Source organism: Littorina saxatilis, linkage group LG8, assembly GCF_037325665.1.
Source record: "Littorina saxatilis isolate snail1 linkage group LG8, US_GU_Lsax_2.0, whole genome shotgun sequence".
In the NCBI taxonomy this organism is placed as follows: Eukaryota; Metazoa; Mollusca; class Gastropoda; order Littorinimorpha; family Littorinidae; genus Littorina; species Littorina saxatilis.
The window spans coordinates 28,668,230-28,693,643 of record NC_090252.1 but is presented as its reverse complement, the minus strand read 5'-3'; the positions used below and the strand labels follow the sequence as shown (position 1 = coordinate 28,693,643).

General features: G+C 42.7%; 2 protein-coding genes across 2 annotated transcripts; both read left to right on the top strand.

The window, feature by feature from the left end:
* The first annotated feature begins 12,753 nt into the window (after nucleotides 1-12,753).
* On the top strand, nucleotides 12,754-22,531 carry LOC138974582 (helicase POLQ-like). Its single transcript, XM_070347302.1, has 9 exons — nucleotides 12,754-12,843; nucleotides 13,401-14,697; nucleotides 14,958-15,077; nucleotides 16,003-16,314; nucleotides 16,972-17,068; nucleotides 17,547-17,758; nucleotides 18,224-18,397; nucleotides 20,036-20,182; nucleotides 22,326-22,531. The coding sequence occupies exons 1-9, from the start codon at nucleotides 12,754-12,756 to the stop codon at nucleotides 22,385-22,387; spliced, it is 2,511 nt and encodes an 836-aa protein (XP_070203403.1). The 3' UTR covers nucleotides 22,388-22,531.
* LOC138974581 (formin-2-like) lies at nucleotides 22,476-23,450 on the top strand. The gene has a single exon (XM_070347301.1). It carries the CDS (start codon nucleotides 22,476-22,478, stop codon nucleotides 23,448-23,450), a length of 975 nt encoding a protein of 324 aa, XP_070203402.1.
* The last annotated feature ends 1,964 nt before the right edge of the window (nucleotides 23,451-25,414 follow it).

Here is a 25,414-nt window from a genome sequence, read left to right as displayed (position 1 = left end):
TGAAAAATCATTATCGACGATCGCGAATCTGCTTATATCCATAACACATTACGAAAAGATCTAAATATGTTAAAAAAAATCGATTTCCTCGCCAGACAAGGAAAACCAAGGCATCCTGTCAGGGATAGAATGAGATCCGAAGGGAAGTATCTCATTTTTGACCTGAGTTCAGGATGATCCAGTGTATGCATATCTTGGCTGAGATTTTTCTTTTGTGCTAAAAGTACGCTGCTTATAGGTCAAAAAGCTGTTTACGTCAATTTGGACCATCGTTTACCTTTCAGCTGAAAACGATTCTGCTAGAACAGTTCTGGTTAGGAAAACAAATATGTTGTTGGGGTTAGACGTTGATGGTCATTGTCGTGTAGATGCATCCATTGACTTAGATTTTTTGTCGTCCGAGAATGCGGTGGGTTCAGGTTCAGAATTAAAATTGGATACGCTTGTACCTCTCATCCTACCCCCTACCTCATATTCTACCCTCCTTCTTCCTAACCCTTACCATCCCCCCTGCTTACCGCCCCCTCCCTAGCCCTCGCCTCCTAGCCCTTTAATCCTATCTCCCCTCCCCCTAACCCCTTTTTAGCACCCACCTCTTTTTAGCCCCTACCTCCCACCCTCCCTCCTTAGTTAGTTTGAAGACTCTGTTTTAACGTGATAACTTTCACGTGTTGATACAGTGTAACGCGTTTGTTTTGTGGGGGCATTAACAGAGTGTGCGATCAATATTTGTCACCACAGGGTTGTCACTCTACAGACAAAAGTATTCCACATAATTATTTAGGCCAACAAACATGGTGGACAATATTATTTGTAATTAAAGGGAAAAGCAAAGATTACACACACGAACAGATCACAATTGTTTTGCAAACTCCCGATTCCAAGTGCTTTAGGCAGCTGCATACACAAATTGGCAAAGGGCTGCGTGAGAATAAAGAGAGGAAGAACGGCTTGTTTTTGATCAACGTGCTTGGATCATTTTCAGAATTAGGGCAGCAAACTTGGAGAAATCTAAGACATAAAGATAGAATCTGTTCTGCCACATTCACTGAACAAGACACTGACTCTCAACTAAAAGAGTCGTTGCGTCAAGTAGTTTCTTCAACTCCAATACCATTCCTGGGCATTTGGTTCGACTTCGCTGAACATAATTATATCAGAAATAAGGATTTAGATCATTACCCCCCACGCTCTTGTTCCCTTTTACGCTAATGTCAACGTTACATAACTCCGAGGAAGCTAGCTCGGAGACATGCACAAGAAAAAAACGGCAAGAAATATCTTCTGTCAGCGTATTGTATCAATTTTGATTCGTTGGGAACTTGCAAAAACCACACAAATAACAAATAAACCCACACACAAAAAACAGAAAAACTGTATTCTCTCGCCAGGCTTTGTCTTATTATATATGCTCCCTGACTTTTTATTCTTTGTTTAATGAGAAGAATAAACAATGACTACCAATGACTACCAAACACTCGTCGCACAACAAGCTTGGAAAAGGTCATCACGAAAACTCAGCAAAAACGCCCCTTTTGCGAAATGCTGATTTTGATATTCATAGACGGATTTCATGTCTGCCTCGAGAAGCTCAGCTAAAGATGAATTTGATTAGAGTCAACACATTGCCTACAAGCAGACGATGATGCTTTCTCATTATGTTCTCTTTCTGTCTAAACTTATGTCTGCCAATATCATTATATTATATCAACAAACGTGTTAAAACTTTGACGTCGAAAAATTCAGCTTAAGATGAATTTGATTTGAGTCAACTCATTGCACATAACAAGAGATTGTGGTCTTTCTTTCTTTCTGTTTTTTTTCATTCATTTTTTCTTTGTTTCTTTGTTTGTTTCTTTTTTTCTGTCCTTATTGCTTTCTTGCTTTCCTTCTTTTTCTTTTGTTCTGTCTTTCTTTCTTTCCTTCTTTAACAGTCTCTGTCGGACGATCCCTCAGTCTTTCTTTCTTTCACCGTCTATAGCTGGCGATATTGCATTCCATATCAACAATCCTCTTGCAACTTTTGACGTCGGCTGCTTCCAAAAGAAGGTCATTGACCGAAGGGCCATGTGTATATGCTTCTTCCTTGCTGTCACCCACACACCACGCCCTCCTCTCTCTCCCATCCCAAACCCATACCCTTAGCCTCCTGTGGCTTAACTAGTAACCTCCTCCCACCCCCACCTCCACCCCACCCTCACCCCCTCAAACCCCTAACGCACCCCCCCCCCCCCCCCCCCCCCCCTCCCCCGCTTCTCTCCCGCTGTCTCCATTCTACCACTTCTCCTTTTCCTGTAAAGCTGTTAGTTATCTTGTGGGTGGGTGGACATTAAGAATACGGTCAATGGATACGTCTCATTTGTCCATGGTACTTATAGTTCTGATGGTACCACTTCGTTAGTGTGCGTTTCTAAGGGGGGGGGGGGGGGGTGTGAAGACGGTCAATGGTAACGCCTCGTGTATTCATGAGACCACTTATTTAATCGATGTGTCATTATGTGTGTGTGTGTGTGTGTGTGTGTGTGTGTGTGTGTGTGTGTGTGTGTGTGTGTGCGTGGAAGTGTGTGAATGTGTGTGTGGGGGGGAGTGTGTGAATGTGTGTGTGCGTGTGTGTGTGCGTGCGTGTGAGTGTGTAAATGTGTGTGTGTGTGTGTGTATGTGTATGTGTGTGTGTGTGTGTGTATATATATGTGTGTGTGTGTGTGTGTGTGTGTGTATGTGTGTGTATGTGTATGTGTGTGTGTGTGTCTGTGTCTGTGTGTCTGTGTGTGTGTGTGTATGTGTGTGTGTGTGTGTGTGTGTATGTATGTGTGTGTGTGTGTGTGTGTGTGTGTGTGTGTGTGTGTGTGTGTTAAAGAGACAGACAGACAGAACGACCGAGAAACATATAACGACCGAGAAACATATAACGACCGAGATACATATAACGACCGAGAAACATATAACGACCGAGAAACATATAACGACCGAGAAACATATAACGACCGAGAAACATATAACGACCGAGAAACATATAGGCATACAGAGACAGGCTGAAACTGAGGGAAATTAAGAGAGAGAGAGAGAGAGAGAGAGAGAGAGAGAGAGAGAGAGAGTGAAAGAGACAGAGACAGAGAGAGAGTCGAGATAAAGAGAGCGAGAGAGAGAGAGAGAGAGAGAGAGAGAGAGAGAGAGAGAGAGAGAGAGAGAGAGAGAGAGAGAGAGAGAGAGAGAGAGAGAGAGAGAGAGAGAGAGAGAGAGAGAGACAGTGAAAATCCTCTATGTAATAAAGACAGCTAGGATCGAAGAAAATGCAAATCATAACATGCCCATCATTGACCAGATATCGGGGACGTAGCGCAGATAGTTCTGCAAGGCAGAGTAGTGGGGTGGGAGGTGCGAGAGGAGGATAAGGGTTTTTGGTTGTTTGTTTGAGCAGACAACCAGATGTGATCGAGATTCGTGGTAGGCTAATATTTCCGTACATGTCTGTGGTACTGTATACACATTCGTCACAGTGCCAATATGAATCGGAGTCAAGAGAATGTGGAGGTGGAACGTGGGTGGCAACATACAAAAAAAGGGATGGGGGTAGGGTGTTCATTTAATAGAAACATATATAGACATTTCCTTAAAACTCATGATTCCGTTACAGTGGGTAATTTAAATTTTGTTTACAATCTTTACCTCTCTCCAACCTTAAACATGTTGTCGGGAGGCGAGGGGGGGGGGGGGTGGGGTGGTGTCGGGGTGTAGGGGGGGGGACCGTTCCAGAGAGAGTGCGTGTATTTCTGCTTGAAAACAAGATCAACAAACATAAATGTTGAAAAAGGTCCTCTTCAACCAACCAGAACAAAGATTTTTGAAATGCAGAATCATGGGGGGTCGTAGGGTGGTCGGGGCGGGGGGGGGGAGGGGGGGCAGACAGATACCAAGTCAGGCAGAGCTAGACAGACGGACAGGCGGACGCGCAGACACACACGACAGAAACAGACATACCCATAGACAGATAAACAGACAGAAAGACAGGCAGAGCTAGACAGACAGACAGACGCGCCTACACACTAGACAGAAACAGACATACCCATATAGACAGATAGACAGACAGAAAGACAAGCATATAGCTAGACAGACAGACGCGCAGACACACACGACAGAAATTGACATACCCACAGGCAGAGAGCACGAACACTAAGCCTCAGCTTTTAAGAACATAACGGCCTACTGTTACATATTAAATTAAGTCTCTCAAATAAATGAAAAGTACAGAATAAAATAAAGTTAAACAAAATAAAAATCTGTGGAAACAAAAAACACCCACAGACTATTTACATTACAAAGACTGCATCTGTTGCGTGAGTGGTTGGATGTAAAACAAGTAATTTGCAGACGAACTTTCAAATATATCTGAGTGGGACAACAGAACTGAAGAGTTTACGAGACTAAAGAACCAGATAACCTTCTCAAAGCTGTTCTCTGTGAGCTCTGTGTGTGTGGGAGGGTGGATGAGAGAGTACCCGCTATTACGAGTTAGCCGTGTGGGGCAGAGAGTTTTCTTGCAAACGTAGCCGAAGTGAGACAGCAGCAGTCGAGTGTGCAAGAAAACTCTCTGTCACACGACTAACTCGTAACAGCGATTATGTCTCACAGCATAGGCATAGAAAGACAGAAATGAGTTTTTGGGGACGAAATAACAGGCACAAAACAAGACTGAAAAACACAATATTGCCCTTTTACACATACCATACACACGCATGCGCGCAGAAGATAGATTTAATGCGTTTCGTGTCTTTTCTGGTTGAATGCATTCAACAGTATCAACCAACGTTTCTGAATCTTTCAATGAAAAAAGATAAACTTATTTTGAACCAAACAGCACATACCAACGAAAGCCGCTAAACACACAAACACACACGCGCACTAACACAGATTGAATGCAAAGCGCGAACGAACACGGAGGATTTTTGTAGGTCAGATCGTGGGAAAGTCCACCCGAAATGTTCCACAGGGGAACTGGTTGTGTTTGTATTGTTTATTTTCTCACAGTGATATTGATGGTTTTTACAGTGCCGTTTTGAAAGAATATTTTCCGAATTTGGGGCACACTTTTGACTTTTGGTTCGTTTATCTCGTCGAAGTAACATTCGAGTGTTTCTAAATCAAAACCTTCCAACACCGCTGGTGCAGATTAGACCTGCCTGACTGTCTGCGTGCGTGTTAGAGCACAGGCGAAAGGTATCGTCCACTGGACTACTACTATCACAGAAAGACTACAAGGTTTGTCACTCACCTTCGAGTCTTCTGTGTTCTTGGAGTCGCTTCCTGGGGAAAAATATTGTTCAAGACGGTTTGCCTCTTCCTACAGTCTGTGTAAGGTCAAATAAATACAGTTGAATGATTGTTTGAACTATTATGTGCCTTTAGTTTTCAGCTTCCGGTGCAGGTTGTTTTTAACCATCATTTGGACGAATCTTCGTTTGCGAGCCGCTAATATCCACTTTGCGTCAAATCATGCATCCGCACCGAATATGCATACCAGCGCTCATTGGTCTAAAACATATGTTAATATTGTGCAGCAAAGGGAAGCTACCCACGGGAAAATAATTATCGAATATCCTGTTATTAACCAATGAGCGTTGGTATGCATATTCGGTGCGGATGCATGCGGATTTGACGCAAAGTGGATATTAGCGGCTCGCAAACGAAGATTCGTTCAAATGATGGATAATAACAACCTGCAGCGGACGGAAGCTGAAAACTAAAGGCACATAGTGGTTAGAGCTGAAGACGAAGCTTCAATCGCCAAAGCGTCACCTATCTGTAGGTCCTGAGCATCGGATGTACTTTGATACGTGGTGAGATCCGCACGGAACTGTCTATGCAACTTTTCCTAGTCACAGGTGTAAGGTTCGATCTTTTATTTGAAATTTCGTCCTCTGTGTACGTAGCAAAGCGTTTCGCCATTTTCGGTTTTCGTTGCAGACGACGATAGTGAAAGTAGTACCTATTGTTTTCTTTTGACCTTTCGTATTCAGGGTTCTTAATTGAAGCTTGGTAAAGGGAGCTTGTCGTGTAAGTGGAAAGTTGACGAAGCTTTTGAAAACAGAAATTGAATGAAGAAGAAAATGTGGCTTTCAGTTATATACAGGAGAACGGGGTTGGTGTTATTCTTTTTCCGTCAAACACGAAGTACACAGATAAAACGTGGTTGACTGACCAAGGCCTGTTGGCACACTATTCAGAATGCACAACAAAATGTAACAACACTTTGATACCCATTTTTCTACGTTCGTGATCACTTGAAATGAATACTGAAAACATAAGTGTTTAAAGGCATACTAACGCACTCCCGTGTTTACAAAGTGTAGTTTGCCCACAATCGATGTCAAACGCACCATAAGACCATATAATCACGATATGTCACCATGCGCGGACCATAATACATGCATTACAGCTTGTTCTAGCCTCTGAAAAAGTGAGGATGTCAACAAAGCCGCGGTGTTAGCTCCCTTGCATCAACGTTACATGTGTTGCCAAATCTATAAATAGGACCATCTAGATCAAAATAAAAATTCAAATATCTCAACATTTAAGGGCTCCTAGACCACAATATTTTGCAGGGAACTTAATTTAGCATGTCTCCAGCTGTTGGTAAAGCAATTAGCGTGTATATTCATCGAGTTAATATGCCTTTAAGGTAGTGACTGAATGTATGTGAAGGTAACATTTTTCAGAAATAAATGCATAATCAAAATAATTGATTTCGGCATCAAAGCGTGTAACATACAATCTTGCACACGTTTGCTTTAGTAGTGGCAAAGAAGGAATGCGTGTGACATGTAACTATATTACATACAGATAGACAGACAGACAGGTAAACAGACAGTTGGGCGGGGGCGGGGCGATGACAAACAGACACACTGACAGACAGACAGACACAGACACACACAGACACACACACACACACACACGCACGCACGCACGCACGCACGCACGCACACACACACACACACACACACACACACACACACACACACACACACACACACTGACACACAATGAGACATACACACAAAGCACACTAACACAAATCAACCACCCCCCTCCCCGTATGAAAAATTAGATCGTTGCGAACAAAATCCCAAAGCCCCTAGGTATTACGGGGGGGGGGGGGGGGGGGGGGGGGGGGGAGCTCAAAGACCGTAGGCGGTATTTGAAAGGTAAAAAAAAGTTCGTTGGTGAAAGTACACTCAGTTTCCTCCTAGACTTCCTTTCAGCAAAATCCTGGTGGGACAACTGATCTAAAGCTCTAAAATGACTCAAACCTGAAGACCTTTTTCAGGCACGTGAAGAAAAAACAAGTTGCGTGAAGCGATATAAAAACATTTAGTCAAGTTGTCGGCATCAAAGTAACAGATTAACACCTAAAAACCCGCATCGCCGAGACTATATCAAGATAGTCTCGACTAACCACCCCCAAAGACCGAGACGGGTCACGCTCGTCTCCGTGTAGCGTGCGAACGCAGTACTTACTTAACCTATTTTCTGTAATTCTGAGCACATTTTTAGAGTAAACAATCACAACATATGTATGTATTTTTGAATTCAGGAGAAATTGAGAAATACGATGCAATCATTTTTTAAATCTGTTAGTGAAAAATCGATTTTAATGACAAATTTAATGAGCAAACTAATTAACTAGTATTTAAGCCTCCAAGTTGAAATGCATTACCAAAGTCCGGGCTTAGGTCAAAGATTACTTGACCAAAATGTCAACCAATTTAATTGAAAAATGAGGGCGTGACAGTGCTGCCTCAACTTTTACAAAAAGCCGGATATGACGTCATCAACAACATTGATAAAAACAAGTCGCGTAAGGCGAAATTACTACATTTAGTCAAGCTGTGGAACTCACAGAATGAAACTGAACGCACTGCATTTTTTTTTACAATGACCGCAGTCCGCCGCTTGTGCAAAACGGAGTGAAACTGACGAGCCTGTTTAGCGCGGTAGTGGTTTCGCTGTGCTGCATAGCACGCTTTTCTGTACCTCTCTTCGTTTTAACTTTCTGAGCGTGTTTTTAATCCAAACATATCATATCTATATGTTTTTGGAATCAGGAACCGACAGGGAATAAGATGAATATTTTTAAATCGATTTCGGAAATTTAATTTTGATCATAAGTTTTATATTTTTAATTTTCAGAGCTTGTTTTTAATCCAAATATAACATATGTATATGTTTTTGGAATCAGAAAATGACGAAGAATAAGATGAAATTGTTTTTGAATCGTTTAATAAAAAAAATAATTTTAATTACAAGTTTCCAATTTTTAATGACCAAACTCACTCATTAGTTTTTAAGCTACCAAGCTGAAATGCAATACCAAACCCCGGCCTTCGTCGAAGATTGCTTTGCCAAAATGTCAATCAATTTGATTGAAAAATGAGGGTGTGACAGTGCCGCCTCAACTTTTACAAAAAGCCGGATATGACGTCATCAAAAGTATTTATCGAAAAAAAGAAAAAAGCGTCCGGGGATATCATTCCCAGGAACTCTCATGTCAAATTTCATAAAGATCGGTCCAGTAGTTTGGTCTGAATCGCTCTACACACACACACGCACAGACAGACAGACACACACACTCACACACACACACACACACACACACACACACACACACACACACACACACCACGACCCTCGTCTCGATTCCCCCTCTATGTTAAAACATTTAGTCAAAACTTGACTAAATGTAAAAATGAAAAAAAGTCACGGGATATCATACCCAGGAACACTCATGTTGCATAACATGAAGATCGGTCCAGTAGTTTTCTCTGAATCGCTCTACACACACACACACACACACACACATACACACACACACACATACACACACTCATACATACATACATACATACATACTCACACACACACACACACACACACACACACACACACACACACACACACACACACACACACACACACACACATACTCCACCACCCTCGTCTCGATTCCCTGTCTATGTTAAAACATTTAGTCAAAACTTGACTGAAATAATGTAAAAACCGCCTGTCGAAGGTTCATTTGATGTGTGCCCTATTTTGGTGGAATTAATCTCTTATGGTGAAACGTTCCCATATTTATTTTTGCGTGGGGGTGAGCAGGGATAACTGCGTAAGTATATTATAAAGTTCAGTTCAGTTCTCTCTGCCTGTCTATGTGAATGTCTGCTTCTCTGGAAGACGGTGTGTCTCACACCTTGTTCGTCGGACTGTCTGTCTTGTTTGTACATGTGTGTGTCTCTCTCTGTCAATTGATGTATGTTTATTTGCACGCCAGATTATGCTTGGCGACATACGCGGCTGCGTGTGCGTGTACACGTGTCATTATTTATCTATTCGCCTTACTAGGGCACTCATACTTATGCGTAGGAGTGTTTTTACTAAGAGGTGTCTGTCTGGAGCCTTATATTTATATTGTATTAACCACCATCTTGATCCTTCAGGAAAAGGTCTCACCGTTAAGAGCATAATAGTACACGTAAGTAGAGAGAGATGCATTTACTTTACAATTCCCGCTGTCTGCTACCTTCCATAACCGGTCGTGAGCTCGTCTGTAGTCCTGTGTGTACAATGAGGGCTCTTTATTCATTAGTTAAAATCATCGTGAGGAGAGAGAGAGAGAGAGAGAGAGAGAGAGAGAGAGAGAGAGAGAGAGAGAGAGAGAGAGAGAGAGAGAGAGAGAGAGAGAGAGAGAGAGAGAGAGAGAGAGAGAGAGAGATCAAATCAAATCAAATCAAATCAAATCAAATTTTATTTTACGAGGGTTGTGGCATAAGCAATATAAACGAGCTTCTTTTCCACCAGCCCTCGCCCAGAGAGGGACTATTCTAATCTTGAATACATATATATATATATATATATATATATATATACTTATACAAATGGGAGTTGGGGCGAACTTGTGTCGCCCTAATATATGAAAATTATGTACTTAGGTGATAGGGCGACGAAAAACGCGTCGCCCTATTGTTTCAGCCCCCATTTGCCTCCCTTGTCTTGATATTCCCCTATCCACTGCGCCATCGCGAACCCCTTCCCATGAACAAACCGGGAAACAGTTTGGAGCTGTTCTTGGATCCATTATAATAGAGATATATGCCCTTCAATTTTGTTTTCATTGGGGAGACTTCCGTAAATGCTACCGTTACGGCGACAACATTAATTATCAAAATAATTAATTATTGGGGAGGATTGTTTTCATCAAATTGTGCACTACATGCTCTGGCCACAGTCAAGATTCTAACTTTGCATGTTCAACATGCTGTGCCATTTCGTTAGTATGCAACAGTTTGTTTAGATCAGTGGTAGCCATATGCACTTTCGTCATTGAAGCAAGAGGGAGATCGAGATGGCATTTTTTTTCCGAAAATTAGAACTCTGGTATTCTAAATTACAAGTATTCAATTTTGTTAACTCTTTTAAATCAAGAAGCTACTAGATATAAATGGAAGCGTCTGGAATCGCTTTGACTAATTTCAGACGAATTTTAAAACGCGTAACTATCATTGTGTGCGGTGCTGAAGAAGTCTTACGTCATCATCATGGCCGACTTGGACCCCACGCTGTCAGTTGCTCCAAGATGAAAGCGACGACATGAGCGAGGAATATGAAATGTAAGTATTTTGATTGATGTATTTTTGCCTGAAATTTAGTGCAGAGTAATCATCCAAGGGTACATTTTCCGTGTAAGCAAGGGTTGAATCGTGTCAACGTTTACGCTTTAAAACCGGTCGTAGATCTATGGGTATAGAAATTCTAGAATCATCTTGATACACTTGATGTTTTACGCCAACAGCCTGAACAGGTCCCAAACTTGGGAATATTCGTTGGCGGATAAGTTGGGGAGAGCACTTGGTGTTTTAATCAGCGGTTAGCAGTTTTCCTCTGAACTCGTTGACCGTTGACGACTGGATCGTGTTGTCATCAAGGTTGTTCCAGTCAATAAGTGAATAACTGTTCTTGTGAAAAAAAAGAGTGCCTGTTTTCTTTCTTTCTTTCTTGGTGGTAGGTAGCCAGCATCAGCATGGTGATGAATCTGCTACGCTTGGGTGATGGTGGTTCCGGTCTATTGCTTGGTCAGGGGTGGAGTTATGAAGAAGTTCAGCGGGGGGGGGGGGGGGGGGGGAGGTTGGGGGTGGTGGGTCAGTGGAGAGTTGCCAGCCTGGCCTGAAAGGATGGCGCTGTAGCAGTTTCTACAGGCAGGCGGTTCCACTCTGGAATGGTGCGCAGGAAGAATGTTTTCTGCCTGTAGGCTGTCCTAGAGTGGGGGATTTCGTAGGATAGAGCGCGGATCTGCCTAGTCGTGCACTTGGGTGGGCTTGGCTTTGGTGCGTGGTTGCTCTTCACTGCGACAAGGCCGTGGTGGACTTTGTAGAAGGTTGTTAGTCTCGCTCGCCTCCGTCTGCTCTCAAGCCTGTACACTGGTGTTTTAGTACACTCCACAGTAAAGCACTGGCTGTTTCTTGTGATATTTCTGACTGTGGCTGATGATGTAAAGTCTTTGTTCATGGCAATATAATATTTACGCTGCTGTATTATCTATTCGTTATATGATACATGGTTTCATTTACTCTTGCGCCATTGGCGCATAACATCTCAAAATGTAAGAGGTTTTGTTTCTTTTTCCGCAGAACTTTCACGATTTTTTGGGTCTTTAATTGTTGATTATACTTTGATTGTTGCTTGACTTATAATTAGGCACACTAGGGTGATAGTGTAAAGTGTTTTATAACGTAACTTGTTACAGTATTGTGACATGTATACAATATCAACATGAGTGAGGATTGGGATATGTGGCTGTCTCGTGGGAAAGAACTGGGTCTTAAAGAAAAAGACTTAACTGATTTTGTCAGGGAACAGCAACATTTTACCAGAGAAGAACGTAAAGAAAAAAGAGATGCAGAAGCAAAAGAGAGGCAAGAGCATGCTAAGTTTGAGACAGATAGAGAGCTTGCCTGACTAGAAGTCAAAAAAGAAAAAGAGCATGCTAAGTTTGAGGCAGTTTGGCTCGGCTGGAAGTTGAAAAAGAAAGAACAGACTAGGAGTAGGAAAAGCGATATAGACCTTGAAACTGAGAGAGTTAAAAAGGAGAGCTCAGACGGTAAAGGCTGTTCATTCATATACTTCTGTTCCTCACCAATCAAAATTGCCTATGTTTCATGAAAACAAAGACGACATTAATGCGTTTTTGTTTAGGTTTGAAACACATGCTTCGGCGTGCGGCTGGGATGTGGATAAATGGCCTGTCTATTTAGCTGCTTTATTGAAAGGTAGTGCCTTGTCGCTGTATCATTCCATTTCAGGAGAACCAACCCTTTCATGGGGTAAATCCCATCTTCTTCGAAAGTTTCAATGCACAGAGGAGGGTTTCAGAGAGCGTTTCTAAGATGTTCGTCCCGAGGTAGGCGAGTCATTTTTAGCGTTTTTAACCCAGTGTCGTCACTTGCTCAACCGATGGACTGAGTTGTTGGGTATTTCTAACACTACTGAAGGTTTGCAGGACTTCTTCTTATGTTAGCAGATACTTCAGAGTTGTTCAGAAGAATTGACCGTGTTCTTAAGGGAACGTCAGCTGGGTGACGTTTCTGCATTTTGTGAAGCAGCTGAACTTTACCATGAAGCTCATCTCAACAAAACTTTAGCGCGGAAATCAGATGTCTATATTTTCAGTTGGAGTTGCAGACACAAGTCTTGGCGCTTGGAACAATGGTCACGTGGGTGGTTCTCGAGAATATCGGGGAGGCTGATGTTCTTTTTCGGATCGTGGCAGACAACAGTCTTCAGGTGCAGGTCGAGGCGAGTTTCGTGGACAACGCACCAACGGGGCACTGCCCCTGTACCCCGCCAGGGGCCGGTACCCTGGACCCCAACTTTTGCAGGTTTTGGGAATTTTCCAGGTTGCACCCATGGAAATGGTAACCATCAATGGTTTTTCAGGGACAGTACTGAGGGACACAGGGTGCACTACTGCTGGTGTCAAACGGGCTTTAGTTTGTGATGATCAGTTCAAAGGACAGGAACAGCGTTGTCTGTCATTTGGGGGACACATCTGATCTCTGGAGGGGACGCTCACTCAGTCTGGCTCCCCGACTTTACAGTCAATGTCGTAAATAGGGAGCTTACTGTGTAGCGGCCTGCGTCCGTTGGCTCGGAACAGGACCACTACTGAACACCTTCAAAGTGACTCTGCAGCAGTGCAGTGTCATCTTCAGAGGGTAGCCCGCCGCATAAGTCCTAGAAGAAAAGAGGGGGACAAAAAAGTTTCAACTATTTGTATTGTTGGAAAATTAACAGCACAAAATAGACAATATATTTGGATAAATATATGAATTTTTTTTTCTTCTCCTTGACAGACCAAGCTATCCTGTGCGAGCAGCTCAGCTGTTCCAGACTGTTCCATCTCCTCCTCATTCGCTCTTGACTTGGATGCAGACATCATCAATGCCGTCGACAGTTTGGAAGCGGCAGCTTATGAGTCAACCAGCAAAACTCACACAACAACTTTCTTTCCAAACCAGCAAGCTTTTTCAAAGACCCCCACCAAACCAGTGCACCGGGATGTCGCTAACCCTGTGAAACGGAAAAACTCCCGTAGTAGAAAAAAATCTGGTGTCAGTAAGCCAAGCCTTTTTGGTGACTCATTATTTAATGAGTCTTTCACTCCAACACACAGCCCTCGAGACAAGAAGAGGAAGAGCTTGATTGAAGAAAGGGGCAAGTCTGGGCATAACAAAGTACCTCACACTAGTGCACCAGTGCACAAAAGCAAACTTCTATGCCCTGCCTCCCCCAGCCCTGAACTGCATGCACCAGGTGACCATAAACAGCCCAAACATCACATACATGCTGCATCATCTTCTTCTTGTAAATCTAGGCTAGCAAACAGATATGACAATACAACTACAAGTCATCAAGTTAAGGAGCGGGAAGACGAAGTTGAGATTGAGACAGATGTCTCACCTGTTTTGCCTGTCACCAAACCAGCCAGCTTGCAAAGTGGTGGTGGTAACACTGCTGCTAGCGAGAACACAAGGAAACCCTCTAATCAGTCAGAAATCAAAGGACCACACAAGAATGTGTCTTCTGACACTGTGACTGTGAGTATGAGTGTAGATTCTAGTCTACAAGAGAACTCGAGCAAAGAAAATCGTACGCATGCGCCTAACCTTGCACACAAGAGCTCTCCTAGACAGAAACCTCGTCCCAAGTATGTGTCTGCTGTGCAATGTGAAAAGAAAACTTTGGAGAAAACTTGTGATGGATTTACTCAGATAACGGGTAGCAGAAGAGGTGGTGGAGAGCACGAGAAAGATGTCTCTGCTTCATCTGGTATTGGGGCACACAGAAACTCTTCAACAGGGCTTGTGGTTTTGGCAGCTTTATCACAAAAACCATCCTCCTCTGCAGCATCAAAGAACGCGCCTTTTTCATCAGCTACATTGTCCAAATCTCCACAAGAGATTGGAGGCAGCACAGATGACAAAGCAATCAGCAAGCTATCAGCAGATTCTCACCACAGGCTTAGAGAATCCAGTGTCAGCAGAGTAACACCAAGCAGTGACACAAACTGTGCTGTACACATCAACAGTGTTCAAGTACCACCAACAGACTGTGATCAAGTATCAGATAGCATTGGGAGCCAGAATGCAGGTATGTTTTTGACGAGCTTGCTTGCTTTCCTGAATTAATTGTCATTTGCCTCTCAGCCCCTTTACCTGTAACAGAACAGATTTTCTCTTCGTTCCCTGTCTCCCATGAAAGAAACACATCATTGATCAAATTTGAATTTGAATTTAAAGTGATAATTCATAACCTCTGAATTCTGGATGTCACTTTCAGAATCAAATACTTTTTGTTATAATGACAATTTAAAAGGTGTTTATCTGAGAATGTCTTTTTTGCTGTTACAGAAAGTCTTTCCTTGTCGTCATGGGGACTGCCAGGACCTGTTCTGGAAGCGTACCACAGTCAGGGAATCACAGCCATGTTTCCATGGCAGGCTCAGTGTCTTACCACTGGGAAAGTGCTGAGTAAGTTTGGTGAAGTAACTACTTTTGTGTCTTTACTGCTGAGTGTAAGACACATAACGAGAGCATGTACTGTAGCTTTATAATAATTATGGAGATGAATTTTCATCCTGAAGTTCTTTCACATCCTGAGAGTTGACGCAGAGCTACCATGTCAGATTCTGACTGTTCAATTTACAGAGAATATAAGTTAAGTCCCTCTCAGTCTCAGTTTCACTTTCTTGGTGCACTCTTTAGGTGAAGCAGCTGGAATCAGGCCAGAAAGTGGCGAGTATTTTACTCGCCATGGCAAGTAGAAACATGTATCTTGCGAGTAGAAATGTTCATCTACTCGCCAAATGCAAGTAAAGTTGCTGAAACAAATTGTTGGTTTAGCTAGTAACGTTAGCTCTCTGACTCTGGCTAGTACATTTTCAGAATCACTAGCCAAAGAGGAGTACACCATTTGTTGGACTTTCAGGGCTGTGTGATGAAACAGAACGTCAACGAACAATTGTTCAGCTCTTTGTCAAGTGTTTTGCAACTGTTTCCAATGACGAGGGCTGGAATTTGTCGATTTCATTTGCACCATAATCAAATTCTGCATCTATCCTTTGGACGATGCTTATAGTTTGTACATGTATTATTAATTTGTGTAAGATATCATCTGATAAAAAAAGAAAAAAGTTATCTCCTGAGACAGTTGTGGTGCTCTGGACCGAGGTGCACCAAGCGAAATGGGTGCCTAACAAAAGAATGAGAACAAACAGCAGGGTCTGATTGGTTGAAATCACAACAAACCTCAATTTCAACCAATCCAACACCGCGGCTGGCTCCCACCCGGTTGGTTACTTTCTCATTCACCTCAGCCCTGGTGTGATGGCTAAGTTTTGTGCGTTGTTATAAGTATAAGACTGTTGGTGAATAAACAATATGCGGACTGTTACAGGTGGTGGCAACCTGGTCTACTCAGCGCCCACAAGCGCCGGCAAGACCATGGTGGCGGAACTCCTCATGCTGAAGAGAGTGCTAGAAACGCGTCGCAAAGCTCTCTTCATCCTCCCCTTTGTCTCTGTCACGCGAGAAAAGATGATCTCGCTCCAGCGCCTGTACCAAGATGCGGGAGTGCGTGTGGGAGGCTTCATGGGGAGTCACAGCCCTGCGGGAGGGTTTCACAGTCTAGATGTGGCCGTGTGTACCATTGAGAAAGGCAACGGCCTGGTTAACAGGCTTATGGAGGAGAATAGAATTGACGAGTTAGGTAGGTTGACAGTCATTATTCCAAATTTAGGCCAAGCAAACTTCTAAGAATGAAACAGGTTAACATGTGTATGACTATGAGTAATTAGATCCAAATGTATAGTTTTGTGAGTAAACAACATAGAGAAAGGCAACAGCTAGGTGAACAGGCTTATGGAGGAGAATAGAATTGACCTGTTAGGTATGTTGACAGTCATTATTCAGGACAAGCAAACTGCAGGAAATTAAAAGTCCAGAGGAATACATGTGTATAGGTTAATAGTTCCAATTTTGTTGTTTTGTCAAAAACAAAACAAACAAAAACATACATGAACGGATAAGGCCAAATATAGCACAAAGGTAGCCTGGCTAATTTATCATAAATTAATGGGTCATTTTTAAACTCAATGAGCCAGTCTATTCAACCGTAACAAATAGCCAGACTGACAAGTCATTTTGGAGTTTCATGCATCAACACTTTCTGGCCCGAATAAAAAGTTTGCCCTGCATTTGTAATGATTCTGTAAAACTGTCAGATAGTTTGATTTGGTTGGAGCATTTAGTATAGAACAAATTCAGTCAATGAAAATAGCCGTTCAAGACTGAAGGAAAATTGAGTGTAATAAGTCATATGATTCTGTGGTCAGTCATACCTTTAAAGTAGATTGACTATTTGCAGGTGTTGTGGTCATTGACGAGCTGCACATGGTGGGCGACTCAAACAGGGGGTACCTGCTGGAACTCTTGCTGACCAAAATTTGCTACATGGCGCGCAGGTGTGTATCTGTGGCAGGCTTCTGTATTGACTTCATTCATCTTGAAATTATTTCTGATTTGACAAGCAGCAAGACAAGCTGTATCAAAACTGTGCTGTCTTTTTGTGCTTCGGAGTCAGTTGTAGGTTTTGCTGGGACAGTATTTTGAGCATAATGATTCTGAATGCAGTTATGTCTCTCTTTTTATTTGCTAGATTATTTTACTTTGTAGTTCTTTGTCAATTCTTTTTTTTCTTCCCCTTCCTGAATGGGAATGGGATTGTCTTGTTGGTGATTTTTCTTCTGTTTAATTATGTAGATATTTTCAATCATTCCTTTTAGTTCATATTCTCATGAGAATCACTTGGTAAGTGAACGTCCTTCGGTCTGATTATCCAGCTACTCTCTATCATTTCACATTCCTTTTAGTTTATATTCTCATGAGCATCACTTGGTAAGTGAATGTCCAGCTGAAAATTGAACTCATCTTAACTTCCAGATCAAAAGAGACAAGTAAGCATCCAATTCAAGTGATCGGCATGAGCGCCACCCTTCCCAACCTTGATCTTCTGGCTACATGGTTAGACGCCAACCTGTTCCACACCGACTTTCGCCCCGTCCCACTCACCGAGCACATCAAGGTCGGCACCACCATCTACGACCAGGCCATGACCAAGGTCAGGGACATTGAGGTCAAGGCTACTTTTCAAGGTATGGTATGGGGATTCCCACTTTCACATGGACGGAAATCCGGAAAGTGATGTTTTTTTGGCCTTTACCAGCGAGGAGAGGCCACAAAATCACCTTTAAAATGCCCAGACCTGGGCGGCCTCTGGACCCCTGCCTCTTTCTTTGGAGTCAGTTTATTTGTTCCTGCTTTCATGCAGGGACAGATTTTGACACATTGCACGCACACACTCATTTGCCAGGAAAAGTGAGAGAAAATACCCCACTGAGAAACAACAAGACAGCAGGAATGATAAGGAAAGTAAAATAATGAACTTTGAAACAGCTTTGATCCTTTCCTTTGAGCAGTTGTGTTTCACAACTTGTCATCAGAGGACTTCTACATTTTGCCATACATTTGTCTTGTGAAGTTAGCATGGGGGGCAGGTAGCATATCGCACTTAACTGAGCTCCTTACAAACAATTTCAGCATTCATTTCTCATTTAAAGGTGATGAGGATCACATCATTCCACTGTGCCTGGAGACCATACTGGACGGCCATGCTGTCTTGATCTTCTGCCCGACCAAAGTGTGGTGTGAGAAAATGGCGGAGAAGATTGCCAGGGAGTTGTATGGCATGATGAAGAACCCTGCAGCTCTGGCAGCTTACACAGGAGAAACTGGTGAGTCATCATTTCTTTCACAGGAGGCTACAAACAAAACAAGCACCCACAACAAACCAAACAAACGAAAGCGGAAGGAATGGGAGCAGTCAAAACAGAGATACCTTGTGCGGGAGAGTTTTGCTATCTGGTACATCGATTAATTTGAAGGAATTATTGCAGAGTGATTTGTTTTCCACATGAAGGAATCATTAAAGACTGGCTTGTTGGATTGATTTATACTTTTTGAGTCACTTGAGAAAAAGTGACTCTATGTAATCGGTCAGTGTTAGTCTGTCCGGCCGGCCGTCCGTCCGTAGACACCACCTTAACGTTGGACTTTTCTCGGAAACTATCAAAGCGATCGGGCTCATATTTTGTTTAGTCGTGACCTCCAATGACCTCTACACTTTAACGATGGTTTCGTTGACCTTTGACCTTTTTCAAGGTCACAGGTCAGCGTCAAAGGAAAAATTAGACATTTTATATCTTTGACAGGAAACTATCAAAGCGATCGGGCTCATATTTTGTTTAGTCGTGACCTCCAATGACCTCTACACTTTAACGATGGTTTCGTTGACCTTTGACCTTTTTCAAGGTCACAGGTCAGCGTCAAAGGAAAAATTAGACATTTTATATCTTTGACAAAGTTCATCGGATGTGATTGAAACTTTGTAGGATTATTCTTTACATCAAAGTATTTACATCTGTAGCCTTTTACGAACGTTATCAGAAAAACAAGGGAGATAACTAGCCTTTTCTGTTCGGCAACACACAACTTAACGTTGGGCTTTTCTCGGAAACTATAAAAGTGACCGGGCTCAAATTTTATGTGAACGTGACTCATTGTGTTGTGAATAGCAATTTCTTCCTGTCCATCTGATGCCTCATATAATATTCAGAACTGCGAAAGTGACTCGATCGAGCGTTTGCTCTTCTTGTTATAGATTGACTTACTGACTGACACTGACAGACAATGTGTAAGGAAATGAGAAGAATTAGAAGAGGTAGAAAGAGTTAAAGGAACTCTACCATGAAGCTTGCTGCAGAAAATCACCTTGACATTTCTCTCTCGGTTTGTGATTTGTTGTTGTTGTTATGTGTTAATGTTTGTCTGTCATCTCGTTATATCTCCTGATTAATCATTGTCGCTTACCTCCAGTATGTGTTTGTGTGTATCCCACATTCTAGGCTTTCTAAAGGCATTAGATATGACTCGACTGTTCATTGGCAGGCGGCTCTGCAAAACTATGTTCTATTAAAAAGTATACTGCCGAGCTACCGGCACGGTTGGCCTAGTGGTAAGGCATCCGCCCCGTGATCGGGAGGTCGTGGGTTCGAACCCCGGCCGGGTCATACCTAAGACTTTAAAATTGGCAATTTAGTGGCTGCTCTGCCTGGCGTCTGACATTATGGGGTTAGTGCTAGGACTGGTTGGTCCGGTGTCAGAATACTGTGACTGGGTGAGACATGAAGCCTGTGCTGCGACTTCTGTCTTGTGAGTGGCGCACGTTATATGTCAAAGCAGCACCGCCCTGATATGGCCCTTCGTGGTCGGCTGGGCGTTAAGCAAACAAACAAACAAACAAACAAACAAATACTGCCGAGCTTGCTGCCCATGGTATTTCTCCATCAATGTATGACTGTTTTATGTTGTAGGTTTTGTGAAGGCCTCAGAGATGACACGACTACCCATCGACCAGGGAGCTCTGCGCAACGTCCTGGAACAACTGGGACGCAGTGCTGTGGGTGTGGACCCTATGCTGGGCAAAGTCATTCAGTACGGAGTGGCTTACCACCACGCAGGTACAGCAGCAGTTATAAACACATGTCTACTTCTTTATATGTGTGGTGATGATGAGGGAGATTAGCCCTATAGCAGCTGTTAATAGGGTTTGTTTCTCTCTTTGCTTTGACCATCTTGAAGTCATCCCAGTCACATTTTGAAATAAGTAACAGCATCAGTTATTTTTTGTCTGTTGTGTCTTTTGTCAGTCCACAAAAGGCCCATAGGTCAAGGTTGTGAGTGGTTGTTTGTTTTTTGTCCTGAAATAGACATTCCAACGATTTAACCTTTCCTGTCTCTATGCTTGATTTTCTGAATGTTATTTTAAACATATGAAATTGAGGCAAGTTGAGAACGTGATCAACAGTATTTTAAAACTTTCTCACAGAAGATTCTGTGCCATTTGACACAAACTTGCTTGAAAAAGCATTTTCGGACCGCCTAGCCTGCTTAATTTGTGCGTTTTGCCTTCGACTATGTAAAGTCCCATCAGAATTTGTTTTAGGGGGACAAATGTCCCATTGTCTTTTTCTTCCCGGCTAAACCCTGATATGAGACGATATCTGAACATGCAAATCCTTATTATTATAGTCCCCAGAAGACCCATAGTTGGTTCACACTGGCTATACGCACTCGGAGTGTATACGGGACTTTTTCAAAAAATGCATAAAAAACCTGTCTTTTGACTTTAAAATTTTATAAATTCAAAAATGTTCATCCTACTTATCTGAAAATTGGAAGTGCTTAAGTTCAATGTCCTCCGGACCTTAAAGTATATTCATTTGCCCGTTTTATTGTATTTTTCTGTTAATTATAGTAAGTTATCATGTGTAAGGGGGGGTCAAAATGCATGTCCCTTCGACATTAGCAAAATTTCACACCTCTGTAAAACGCACAAACAATTTTTTTTAATCATTTTGTTTAGTGGTTTATGTTTATCCCGTCATTATCTCAAGATAACAAAAACAAAATATCGATACAATCAGTAGTTTTGTTCTCCCAATTTTTGAAAAGTAAAAATTGCATGTCCAAGAGGTTTTTGTCCTTGCAGTTACCAGGAACCAACATACGCAATAAAAACGGAATGCTCCCTGCTTTTCAAATGTGTTTTTCTTTACAAAATGCTCTTCTTCTTGTATTATTGTTATAAGATCTCAGAAAACAAGATAATAATGTGGCACCTCATTCTTACAACAAACAGTGTGTATTTTTTGTCACTTGAAAAAAAAAGTAAAATAAATAAAAAACATATTTTGACAAATTCTCTGCAGTTACTAAAATAGATCTGTACAGTTACCTGACTCGTCAGTGCAGTTACCAGGAAACTTGTAGCAGTTCCTGAGTAAAGTAAATTACTTTATTTTGAATAAGACTCTATATATATAATACCTATATTTATGCTGGTTGGTTTTCCATCCCTTTTGTATAATTGGCTGTCCATAATACAGAATATAGAATAAAAATGGCATGCAATCTACAAGCATTTCAGTGCAGTTACCATGATGTCTCAGTGCAGTTACTAAATAGGTCCATGCAGTTACTTATCTGGCAGGTAACTGCACAGAAAGTAACTGCACAGACGAATTCGTTATTTTCAAATAATAATCACTCCCTGTCATCAAAAAAACATGGCGTCCTTGACGCCATGTGAAAGTAAATCTATGGGCGATTAAAATGCAAATTATTCAAAATGTTTTTGTTAATTAGTGTAATGGAAAACCCCAGTAACTGCACAGAACTGTTAAGCTAAACATCCTTCACCTTGACCTGATGAAAATCACTGGTAACTGCACAAACCAGTCGGGTAACTGCACAGATCTATATAAGTAACTGCAGAGAAGTTTTCAAAATATATTATTTATTTATTTTACCATTTATTTTTCAAGTAAAAAAATACACCCTTGTTGTTGTAAGGATACGGTGCCACATTATTATCTTATTTTCTGAGATTTTTTAACGTATATATATACAAGAAGAAGATCACTAAGTAGTCTGCTGGTAACTGCACAGACAGACTGGTAACTGTACTGACAAAAAATATAATGCAGCAGTGTAAAACGATTTTCGTTGATTTTAACTTCATAAGGCAGCAGACTATAATTTTTTGCAACTATATACTGGTATAGTGCATTGGGAATAACAAAAGTCTTTATTATTGTTCAGCTGAAGATGGCGCTTTCGGCAGCAGAAAAGCAAAGACGTTACAGGGAGAGGAGAGATGCTGACCCTGCTGCAAGAGCAAAGTTCCTAAAGCAGCAAAAAGAGAGATACAAGAAAGACAAGGAGAAAGGCCTTAGGAAGCGTGTGAAAGACATGACCGATAGAGAACACAGAGCTGCTGTGAAGGTGTGGAGAAAGCAGAAACGAGTCACAAGAAAGAAACAAAAAGAACTGGAGAAAGTTCTGACTCCACCACCGTGTGCCAGCGGCATCCCGGCACAGGTCAGTGGCACCCCTCCACCACCGTGTGCCAGCGGCATCCCGGCACAGGTCAGTGGCATCCCTCCACCACCGTGTGCCAGCGGCATCCCGGCACAGGTCAGTGGCATCCCTCCACCACCGTGTGCCAGCGGCATCCCGGCACAGGTCAGTGGCACCCCTCCACCACCGTGTGCCAGCGGCATCCCGGCACAGGTCAGTGGCACCCCTCCACCACCGTGTGCCAGCGGCATCCCGGCACAGGTCAGTGGCATCCCTCCACCACCGTGTGCCAGCGGCATCCCGGCACAGGTCAGTGGCACCCCTCCACCACCGTGTGCCAGCGGCATCCCGGCACAGGTCAGTGGCACCCCTCCACCACCGTGTGCCAGCGGCATCCCGGCACAGGTCAGTGGCATCCCTCCACCACCGTGTGCCAGCGGCATCCCGGCACAGGTCAGTGGCACCCCTCCACCACCGTGTGCCAGCGGCATCCCGGCACAGGTCAGTGGCATCCCTCCACCACCGTGTGCCAGCGGCATCCCGGCACAGGTCAGTGGCATCCCTCCACCACCGTGTGCCAGCGGCATCCCGGCACAGGTCAGTGGCACCCCTCCACCACCGTGTGCCAGCGGCATCCCGGCACAGGTCAGTGGCACCCCTCCACCACCGTGTGCCAGCGGCATCCCGGCACAGGTCAGTGGCAACCCTCCACCACCGTGTGCCAGCGGCATCCCGGCACAGGTCAGTGGCACCCCTCCACCACCGTGTGCCAGCGGCATCCCGGCACAGGTCAGTGGCATCCCTCCACCACCGTGTGCCAGCGGCATCCCTATGGAACGCCAAAAGGCCCACAGTATCGAGACATAGTCTCGATACTGGGAGTATCGAGACTTAAAGTCTCGATACTCCGAGTATCGAGACTCGTTCATTTCATTGGTCTTCCCTCGATACTGCGAGTATCGAGTATGGAAATGAACCAATCCGTGGTATCGAGTATGGTTGCCATGCCGCCCTAGTTCAGTATCGAGTGTCTACAAAACGATTGGTTAAATTCTGATCTCGAGTGTGAACAGCACCCTGGTGCGCCAAAAGGCCCACAGTATCGAGACTGAGTCTCGATACTCAAAGTCTCGATACTCAAAGTCTCGATACTCCGAGTATCGAGACTCGTTCATTTCATTGGTCTTCCCTCGATACTGCGAGTATCGAGACTTTGAGTATCGATACTCTGTAATTTCATTGGTCGGACTCGAATTTCAAGAGTATCGCTACTGCGCATCTCGATACTGGTTGCTATGCCAATCGATCTGATCAACTGAGAACGTAACAAGACAAGCGATTGGCTCAGTGTCCAACCTTGAAAGGTGTCGAATAACGATTGGTAGTTTGTAGAAAAAAAGGTTTTTTGCTTGTTATTCCAAAATATGGAACAGAAAATAAACGTACAACTATATATCAATTTTAATAAACGCGGGAACGGAGTTACGCAGTTCCACCGGTTCCACACGATGGCGGAATTAATATTTCTTCAAGAAGTTAGGAGAAAGCTGAACCATTGTGTGAGCTTGCTCACATCTGGTAATCATCCTACTGATGTTATTGAAAGGTACGTTTAAGCTTACAATATTGATTTTATAAACGTCCACGGCAGTGCCAAGACATTAATGATCTAATTTGTGATGATCGTTTTATTTGTTGTTCGCTGCGTGATGTAGAAAGTTCCATCATGACCCCTGTCACCTCTCCTACATTTTGTTGCTGATCCGGATTTGGCCCTTGGTGCTGCGTTGAGGCTCTCTGAAGAATAAGTAAGTAATTAGGCCTAACAATGAACTAAAACATAATAAATATTGGCGCAGCTTCGTGCTTGTGTCGTTCAACATACCTACGCCGAATGCTCATTTTTAGAGAAGCAGTTCTACAAACGGCCTGTTGAAAATGTGCACTGTAAATGCACCAGTTCCTGTAGATCTATTTAGGAAACTAGATCTAGACCGACTGCCTGTGATTTGTCTATATATATATATATATATATCGATGATTTGTCCAAGAAACTAGCTCATAAGACCCAAGCAAGGGAATAATGATTATAATGTTTAACCCTTCATTATTTTTATTTAAAACCCTTTAGTAATTTTCAACGGTTTGCCTCTCTTGTGTCATGTGAGCAATTGTCTTGGACAACCGATTTCGTTTGCTGTTAGGAGTCACGGCCGGCCGGCTTCTGATAATGTATTGTCAGCGAGTTAGGATGTTGAATGACTCTGAATAATGCTTTTACAAAAAGCAAATAGCATACTTGGAAAATACAACACAAACAGTAGATAACTTCTGCACACTGCGTCCGGGACGAACCGTTCTCGGCACTGTTATTGATCCATGTAAGTTTGTCACTTATTACTAAGTTATTTTTCTATGCATGAGTTTATGTGTATGGTTGGTGTCATTGTTGCTATTTTACTATTTAGTCAAGTTTGTTTTTATATGTCTGCACACAAGCGTTACTGCAAATAAAATGCATGTAAAGTCTGCACAATCTTATTCAATAAAATAGGTGTTTTTTTAATCGCCAATGCTTGCATCTGGACAGGTAAACTTTTTGTATTCGTTGTATGGGTATAAAGTCGTTGTTACTGCAATTTTAATAATTTATTTTTATTTCTTGTATCATCAATTGAAGTAAATATCAATTGCCAACGTCCTATTGTACCATATTCAAAAATTCAGTGTCGATTGCTGACACGAACTGTCACAGCATCTGAGAGCGTATCATGTGGATGTTTTTGGGCATTAATAAATCATTTGCCGTGTGTATTCATGTTTGATGCATA

Coding starts and splice junctions, on each gene's coding strand:
- LOC138974582 (XM_070347302.1), top strand. CDS start 12,754: ATGGTCACGTGGGTGGTTCTCGAGAATATCGGGGAGGCTGATGTTCTT. Junction 17,069..17,546: donor ATTTGCTACATGGCGCGCAG/GTGTGTATCTGT, acceptor CTTAACTTCCAG/ATCAAAAGAGACAAGTAAGC. Junction 18,398..20,035: donor AGCTTACACAGGAGAAACTG/GTGAGTCATCAT, acceptor TTTATGTTGTAG/GTTTTGTGAAGGCCTCAGAG.
- LOC138974581 (XM_070347301.1), top strand. CDS start 22,476: ATGACCGATAGAGAACACAGAGCTGCTGTGAAGGTGTGGAGAAAGCAG.